At 42.4% G+C, this 9,153-nt stretch overlaps 1 protein-coding gene across 1 annotated transcript; it reads left to right on the top strand.

Annotated features, from left to right (window-relative positions):
- The first annotated feature begins 361 nt into the window (after window positions 1–361).
- Window positions 362–8,305, top strand: RERGL (RERG like). Its single transcript, XM_036400206.2, has 5 exons — window positions 362–436; window positions 549–605; window positions 3,694–3,767; window positions 4,873–5,021; window positions 6,130–8,305. The coding sequence occupies exons 1-5, from the start codon at window positions 385–387 to the stop codon at window positions 6,410–6,412; spliced, it is 615 nt and encodes a 204-aa protein (XP_036256099.1). The 5' UTR covers window positions 362–384; the 3' UTR covers window positions 6,413–8,305.
- The last annotated feature ends 848 nt before the right edge of the window (window positions 8,306–9,153 follow it).

Below are 9,153 nucleotides of genomic sequence, written 5' to 3'. Positions count from 1 at the left end.
TGTTTGGTTGTGGGGAGTTGTTTGTGGTTTTTTTGTTGTTTTTTGTTTGTTTGTTTTTTCTCTTTTTCTTTAGTGTTTTTTCTTGCTTTCCTTCCCCCCCATCCCCCGAGCGCACCGAGGGGAGGAGGAGGAGGAGGAGGCGAGAGGAAGGCGCCCCGCACAAAGTTGGCGCGGCGGGGGCGCGGCCGGGGGGCCCCGGAGGAGAGGAGGAGGAGGAGGAGGAGGAAGGCGCCTCTCAGAAGGCGCAGAGGCCGCGGGGAGCTGCACCTCCCCGGTGGGAGGAGGCGGGCAGAGGCTGAGGGATGCGGGACGCGGGATGCAGGATGCGGGGCGGCGTCGCCCGAGGCGCTTTAAAGGCTCGCAGGCAGCGGGGGCGGCGGAGCCATGAGCGAGGTGAAGGTGGCCGTGCTGGGCGGCAGCGGGGCCGGCAAGTCGGGTAAGGGTGAGGGGAAAAGCAGGGAATGGATCGGGTTTGGTGGAGGGGGAGGAGAGGCCCCGCTAATCCTGGCTGTGCTAATCCTGATCCCGGCTCTGCTTCCCTCCCGCAGCGCTGGCGGTGCGGTTCCTGACCCGGCGCTTCATCGGAGAGTACGCGTCCGGAGCCGGTGAGCGCCCCGCGGGCACGGAGGCTGGGATGGAGGCAGGGAGGGGTGGATGGATGGATGGATGGATGGATGGATGGATGGATGGATGGATGGATGGATGGATGGATGGATGGATGGATGGATGGATGGATGGATGGATGGATGGATGGATGGATGGATGGATGGATGGATGGATGGATGGATGGATGGATGGATGGATGGATGGATGGATGGATGGATGGATGGATGGATGGATGGATGGATGGATGGAGGCTTTTTCCCCTGGGGAGAGCTAGTGCTAAATGTGTGTTGATATATGTATGTGACACAGAAACTGCATTTAGGGGGAGGCAGTGCCTTAGAGCTAAGACAGTGCAGTGTTATCTGAAAAAGTGCCTGAACAGAAATGACGAGGGTAGTAGTGCTAATATTCAAATATCGTAATTAATTAGTTTGACCACCAAACTCTCATAAAACTCACTTCTTTTTCAAACCAAAACAATGTATCACGTCTTTTTGATCTGGCAAGCTCTGTCTTGTTGAAACCTGTAAAACTCACACTCTTTCACAAATCTATAGTTTGCTTTGCCCATCCTGAAAGTAAAGGTTTAAATAGCAAAGCACAAAGCACATTTCTGAAGCACTGCTTCCAAAAAAGCAGATCTAAGTGCTTAACAAATGGTAGAAAGTGGAGTAGCATCTCCTGCTTACAGCTGGTCTCAACAATATCCCATTACTTCCATTGTGAACTGCCAAGTTTTTTTTCTGACAAGGCGTTGCTAGTGCTTTTTTCCCTTGCGGCTCCCCAAGCGCTGATTTGATGGAGAATTTGGGCTTGGTAGAACTTTGCAGGGAGATGGGAGTTCCCTCTTGGTTATGGGTGGGGGCTCCTCTGCTGGGGTGTGAACCCTGGGGAAAGGGAAAAGGGCGAGCCGGGGATCGAGAGATCGCTGCTCTCAAAGCGCCTGTGGAGCGGCTGGGGAGGGCAAGAGAACCGGGTTGAGAGTGGGGTATGGTCAGCTCGGTCAGAGAGAGCGAAGGAATAGACTAAAAAACCCCATAACAAGTATTCAGTATTCTACTGAATATCCCCTCCTCGGCTCCAGGGGATATTCAGATTGTTTATCAGCACGGGTGTTTAATCAAAGCATTAAGGCGATCCCCCAGTGGGGCAGGAAGGAGCTGCTTTGGTGGCTTTGAGGAAAACCTGGCTGGTCACAGGATTAAATGTCCCTTTGGTGCTATTCGTGTCCCTTTCGTTAAGGCACTTGTAAGTCTCAGAAAGTGGCAAAGCAGGACTTGAACTTTTACATCCCGGGTGGAAATACCGTTCAGCTGATGCACAAATAACTCTGGAAGTGTGCTGCCACCCCGGCTGATGTGGCAGAGATCCCAAAACTTAGCAAGGCACAGAGATTGCCTTCCTCTACCTCACTCTCCCTGCTAAAATAAAGGATTCTCTCCACACTTTCCCCCCCCTACCCCTACAGGAATCAGAGTACCTTCTAGTGATCTGTAAATAACAAAGAAAAAAAGAAGGAAAAACTTAATGAGGAACAGAGAAAAGAAAAAGAAGGAAAACAGAGAAAAAGAAAGAAAAACTTAACAAGGAACAGATATTGCCTTCTACCTCACTCTCCCTGCCACAGTAAAGGATTCTCTCCATGCTTCCCCCCCACCCCTCTCTCCCAGGAATCAGAGTAGCTTCTAGTGATCTGCAAATAACAGAAAAAAGAAGTACTAAGCTGAATTGTATTGAATATATCCAAATGATCTTATTCTGAAGGAAGAGCTACAACTGTTCATGTGTGCTCTACCATTATTTGTCATTTTACAAACACAGTGAGCAGACAGTTTGTCCCCCAGCTGGCTGCTCTAGGTCTAAGCTACCACATGTAAATTATGTGCTCTCTCTGTGTTCCAAGCCACCTACAACCAAAACCAGGTTTTCTCAGCCTCCAGTACTGCAAGTCATGTGAAAGCCATGTCAAAACCCCAAAACATTTTCATTTTTTAACAAATGCTTGTTGGAAGATAAGTTTAGCACTGTCTCTAGAGATGAGGAAAGTGGTAATAGGGGTGGTAAAATAAAGATCATGCCACTATTAGTGGGGTCAAAATAATAATAATAATTAAAAGTTTGTTTAATTAAGGAAACAAGCAAGGGGCTGTAGATTTTATACCCTGAGATGCTTGGGATTGATAGTTTATCATCAGATGAATTCTTAAGATGAGCATGAGGAATGCTGAAGATGCCGAGTTCCAGAGATCACTGAGCTATCCCTCATTACACAGTTTTAAGTGTGTTTTCTGTACTGTCAACACCAATTCTTGTCCCTGAAGTTCAAAAAGTGACAAATTACAGTGCAGAAAGCCTGTTGGCAACCACAAACTGCTTACACTTGCTCAGAACATCCTGCTGCTTTAAATAGTAGTGATGGTGTGTCTGCAGTAGAGTTCCCAGTGCTGGTGGAGAGTCCTAAATCTGAGACACTGCAGAACTATTTTTGGACTAGATCCTAAGGACATGGTCCTGTAAATACACTTGATCTAATGCTGCCTGGTATGAGAACTTTTAAAGCACCAGAAGCCATAGTAAATAAATATTATTGCTAAATAACACTTCTGTGCACAATCAGAGCTGCACATTTGATAATCCTGAGCCCTGGTATCAAGCTGAATGATGATCAGCATTTAGCTGATTGTGAGGATTGTGAATTCCCCTCACCTCTGTTTTGGAAGAGGACAAGCAGGGTCTGAAAGTATTCACTCACCAAGACTTTGATGGGAACACCACAGAGAAATGGTGCTGGTCTGCCTGAGGGATTGATTGGTGCAAAATTCAGGTTTGTTTCCAGCGTGGGTTCAGAAAAAAAGGCAAACAACCAGTCAACAAAACCAAAACCACAAAACAAACAAAAAACCTTCCCTAACAACCTTCCTCAAAAAACCAGATCAGAGCAAAAAAAATTCTAAATTTCTTGGGAAAACAACCAAATAACCAGTATTCAAGTAATCCTCAGTATTATCAAATTTCACTGTTGCCTTTTCTTTTCACTGTCATCCCCAGTCAGTAACATTGATTTTCTTTGGATACTATCTATCTTAGAATGCATCTACACCAAGCACTTGTGCCTGGACGGGAGGCAGATACACCTGGAAATTTATGACCCTTGTTCCCAGGTAAGAATTTAGCAGGAGGAGGGTAAAGAAAAGCTGTTCTTTATTACCTGTGTCTGTGGTAAAAGACAAGGGGTTACAAACTTTTAGTTGTTGGAATTTGTGCCTGCTCTTTAGGGGTTTTTTTTTTTAAGACTGAAATTGTATAGTTGCTGGGGCTTGGAATTAGAGTACTTTCTCATTAGCAGGAGAGATTTTGGTTGCACATATTTGTGCTAGCACTCTCTGAGCTGTCTGTACTAATTTTTTTTCCCCTTAGGAACAAGGTCTAACTTTGGCTGTTTAGCAAAGTAAATGATTAATTTTTTTTTTTTTTTCTAATTAGCTCCCAGTTTTCTCATCTATTTTAGGTCCTATGGTCTTGCTAGCTGCTGCCAAGTCATGTGCAGGGATAAGCTAATTTTAAATAGTTTTGAAATGACACTCCTTTGCTTAATGGGACAGTTTAAAGCTGTTGCTTTCTGGAAATCCAAGTGTGGCAGCTTCTTGGTGTGAAGAGGGTCAAGGATTAGTATAACCCTATTATCACTCAAGTGACTTTTGTCACTAGATTTATGAAACTCAACTGCAGATTGAAAGATTTTTTTTCCCCCTAGCTCTTCAGAAATTTAACATATGGGCAATTAGTGTTTAAAACTTGAACAATTCAAAGAGGAAAGAAAAAAAAAGAAGAAAATTCTTAAGCTTACTGTAGTCAGAACATTAGGAACAATCAAACCAGAGCTACAACAACAAAACACACAAATGTTAATGGCTCCTGTGTGTTTCACTCTCATGTAACCCTGCAGAATATTAATGGCTGTACAGGTTGTGGAATTTCACTGCTTAAACAAAGTGTAAATGTTTCAAAATGAAATTGTCAGTGATCCAAAGTGCCATTTTTGATGTTGGTTTGTTTATTTATATAAATAAACTTACACAAATACAAAGGCTTTATTTATAAGGCTTTTGGAGCAGCACTAGCCTAAATTCAATGCCAGCACCTTGACCTATTAAATATCTTGCAAATATCAAAGTTACTATGTTCTGGCATTCACAGCAACAGAGAAAAGGCTCTGGAGTGCCAAGAGTAACATCATTTTTCTGTGTACTTTTGCACCTCTTTCAGCCCCAGCAGGGGAAGCTGTCCCTGGCAGATGAGCTCCACTGGGCTGATGGATTTATCATTGTCTATGACATCAGTGACAGAGCATCATTTGCCTTTGCCAAGGCACTGCTCTACAGGATCCGAGAGTCTCACATAGGAGTTTGTAAAAAGTAAGTGGCATTATTTTTTTTTCCCCCTCAGCAAACATAGAGAAAAGCTGAAAAGCCTTTTGTGAGCTTGAAGGCTATCCTAGCAGCAATTAAAATCCAGCAGCATCAAAGTGATGTAACAAAATGCCAACAACAAGGTACCCGAGGGTAAAACATGTGGCAAATTACAATCAATTTTACTGTAACCAAACCCAAGTACATCAGGATTTTTTGTTCTTATTTCTTCCATAACTAGTATTTAAATTATTGCCATAAAAATTTCTGCTGTGTTGCTCAGGTAAAAAAGCCTGGCATAGTCAGTCTGTGCTTTTACTCTCCTACTCAATTACCAATGGAGACGCACTAATGCAGGGGCTGAAGAAAAGCATTTCCCACAACAAAGGAAAGTAATACCACAAATACCTCTTAAACTACCTTTGGTGGCGACCCCAGCATCATTTGTGCACATGGTTGACCATATGGAAAGAAAGAAAGGACTTAAAAAAAAAAAGAATGATCAGAACTGCAGGTGTGAGTGTGGATGGGGGTGTGTATTCCTGCATCAGTCAGCTGAGGTGCTTTCTAAATAAAAGAGTGAAATCCTTGACCTGTATCAGAAGTAAAACCCCCATTTTTCTATCTGTTTTCATGCTGGCCTTTCTTAATTAAGGTTAATTTCAGAAAGGAATAATTTTGGCAGAAGCTTGGAATTAGATTTCCTGTTTCTTTCTGAACTATGCCACTGACACTGATCTGTCTCTTGGACTCTGTTCTGTTACCTGCAAATGGAAATAATGATCAGGTTGCTTCTTCATGAAGTCCAGGTGCTGACAAAATACTCAGCAGCACAGAGCGCAAAAAAAAGCAGTAGATTAAAAATACATTAATTCTTGGAGAAAACAGAAATGAAAATCTACTGGTAGAGAATAGCTTGTCTGGAAAATCCTTTCACAAATGGAAAACTAGAATTCTTCCTGGCAAGATGAGGGGGCTGGTTAGTTCATTTTGGGTTATTTTGAAATGCCTGTTATCCTCAACAAACATACTTTTCATACACACTGAATTTAGGACAGCACATGACACAGCATGGTACATCTCCTCTCTCTAACTGGAACCGTTTTCATTTCAGGATGGTCGAGTCATCAATATTTTTGGTTGGCAATAAACAGGATTTATGCCACATGAGGGAGGTTGGCTGGGATGAAGGACAGAAGCTGGCAATAGATAACAAGTGCCAATTCTGTGAACTGTCTGCAGCAGAGCACTATCAGGAGGTTGTGGCAATGTTCAGCAAAGTGCTGAGGAATATCACTGCCAATTCCAAAGTGAAGGAGAAGAGAAGACCAAGCGGTTCCAAGTCAATGGCCAAGTTGATCAACAATGTGTTTGGGAAGAGGAGGAAATCTGTGTAAGAGATGGTTAGTCCTGAAGTTGGAACATGCTGAAATAATGGAGCTGAGCTCTTGGGATTCACTGAATTTCCTCCAAAGGTCAATATGTGGAGGAGTAAGACAGTAGGAACCAAAGGTGGGAGACAGTATGGTCTAGACCTGGAAGATCTGACCTTCTATTTCAGCTCTGCTGCAGATTTACTGTATAGGGCCGTGCCATTTAAACTCCAAGCTGCTGCAGAGGAGAGGTTTAGTCTATATTTATTCAACACCAGCATGGTCTCAGATAGAGCTTCTAGGTGCAAATGAGGTATAAACAGATGTATAATTTCACAGATTGACTTCTATTGGAAAAGGCCCTAAAGTCATCAAATCCAGCCATCAACTAAACACTACCAAGTCTATCATTAAACCATGTCCCTAAGTGCCATCCACATAATATCCAGTAAACTCAGCCTTGCTGACCAAAATCTTACTTCAGAATTCTGAGTAGTTTTGGTTTTTGTGTGCAAAAACATTAGCACTAAGAAAAGCAAAACACTGCAGCTTCATGTGGTAATGTATTTGTATTAAACTCAGGTCCTTGTGTGCCTTACACTTGCTGAAATTCATATGAATTCAATGCTTAGACACCAAGTCTACAAAAGGTATTTACCTGCAAAGCTGCCTTGCAGAGGCACCAGAAGTAGGGAAGCAAATATATAAAGCAGTATTGTCTCCTGTTTCGCTATCCTTTTTTCTTTATTCCATGAGTGATGAGAGAAAGTAGAGAGGGTTGAGGAGTGTGGGAGCTGAAATGTTGGTGAAATGCTACTCAGTGAGCACTAGACTGTTTTGGCAAGGTGGTTGTTGAGTGAAATAATTTTACAGCAAGGGCAAGGATAAGGCTTGGGTTGATTCCTTCCACAGAGCAGCTTTTGTCAGCTTTAACAAAAGTTTCATTAGCTGCAAGGTGGGTGTGACTGCTCCATCTCAGATGGCAGCAGAAGCTTGGAAGGCACATGGGCTGGTAAAGAGCACAAGTTCTCTAGGAAATCTGCCTGGATTTAAAGGTCAGCCTGCTGCTGAGACCTGTGCTCCCAGAGAGTGTTTTTCCTAATAACCAATGTCCTTGCAGCTACTCATGGCTGTGGTATTGAAATACCACAGAGAGAGCACTGAGTGCTGCTAGCTACACTTTTCAGATGTGGAAATTAAACATCAGCTAGGTTTAAGTGTGTTGTCAGTTGACATTCAGAGCTCTTACTCTAGACAGCTAAATAAGGGCTTATCCCAGAGTGTTTGCAAGTGCTGTTCTCATACAGAAATTATGAAAGGGAAGTGATCTGAAGATGAATTGCTGCTGCCTACACACTCCAGGGACAGCTGGGATTCAGTCTTTGTAGGATGCTGAGTTGAAGCCTACCTCTGCTCTGAAATTTTATCTGCATTGAAACTAAAAAGTTTCAGGTTTTTTTTTTTTTTGCTTTAATGTTTTGAGTGTTCACCCATAAGACAACATAAAAAGGTTACATATAATCTTAGCAGTAAGGTTGTAAAATAGTACTAAAGCACATTTAATGTGTTGACCAAAGATCACTTTCTTTTTTTAAGCAAAAGATACTGCTCATTTCACTTGTTATAAGACTAAAAATATTGGAAATAGTTCTCAGTTGACAGGCACAGGGTTGCTTTGTTTTTCTGCAGATGCTGCTCTGCCATATCAGCAGCATTGTATTTTAAGTGTATGGTCAATATCTATGAGACTCTATGTGCAGATTTCTCATGTACACCTTTCAGATTCCTAGCCCACACAGGATTCCAGAACTACCAACAGAGTTGTAGCTTTACCTTGCTCTAGCAATGCCAGGTTCCAGAACTCTCATTTGTATTTACTGCTCTGGTATTAAATAAACTGGATATAAGGTGAATGTATTAATGATTTTTGTTTTGTTTTCCCTTTACTCTGGTATAAAGCTACAGAGTTTTGACTGCTAGAAAAGGAAGCACTGTGCAGATCTGAGATTCAGACTGCAGAAGGCAAATCTGGGAATCAGCCACTTTCACCAAAGGAAAACTCTGGCTGTGTTTGCTGAGCACAATGAAGAAGCCCTCACTGCCTTTAAGCAGTGAAGAGAGCCTTTTAAAAATTTGCTTTATCCTTTAAAAATTAGTCAAAACAGCCACAGAGAGGCCAATTAGTTGTGTTCATATTCCTGGGAATGTGGGATTTCAGATAGATGGAACCTGTAATACAGTCCACAGTTTTTTTGTATGGAGTAAGTGTTGGAACAGAGAGTAGCTGTCATCTACAGGGCCATGTGCTCACCTGAAACAGCTGCATTGTCTAGAAACAGGATGATTAAGACTTAAGCATACTAAAACACCCAGCACAGACATAATTTGGTGTTCTCCGCATCAGGATTTCACTTGTCTTTCATTGCTGATAAGTGCAGATGAACAAGAAAGCAGAATTTTAAAGCAGATACACATTCTCCCTTTCCAAATGTATTTTTTAAATAAAAGTAAGGCCTTTAATAATACTTAAAAGGCTGATATATACATATATATGTTTTGCTAAGTGTTCTTGGAGTTCTAACAGGGAAGGAAATCTATTAACTGTCACAGCCACATTGCAAACAAGAAATTAGCAAGAACCCTGCTTGTATAAACAGTAAATGATGTAAATGATGTCTGCTGTTCAGCCTTGACAGTGACATCACCTGGAGCATATATCACCTCATTAAGGAGTGTGGAAATGGAGCTATTTGTGTTGTCACATT

Source organism: Molothrus ater, chromosome 5 (assembly GCF_012460135.2).
Source record: "Molothrus ater isolate BHLD 08-10-18 breed brown headed cowbird chromosome 5, BPBGC_Mater_1.1, whole genome shotgun sequence".
Classification (NCBI taxonomy): Eukaryota; Metazoa; Chordata; class Aves; order Passeriformes; family Icteridae; genus Molothrus; species Molothrus ater.
The sequence above is the reverse complement of the archived record's forward strand: the minus strand, read 5'-3'. Positions and strand labels throughout refer to the sequence as shown.

Coding starts and splice junctions, on each gene's coding strand:
- RERGL (XM_036400206.2), top strand. CDS start 385: ATGAGCGAGGTGAAGGTGGCCGTGCTGGGCGGCAGCGGGGCCGGCAAG. Junction 437..548: donor CAGCGGGGCCGGCAAGTCGG/GTAAGGGTGAGG, acceptor TCCCTCCCGCAG/CGCTGGCGGTGCGGTTCCTG. Junction 3,768..4,872: donor TTTATGACCCTTGTTCCCAG/GTAAGAATTTAG, acceptor CACCTCTTTCAG/CCCCAGCAGGGGAAGCTGTC.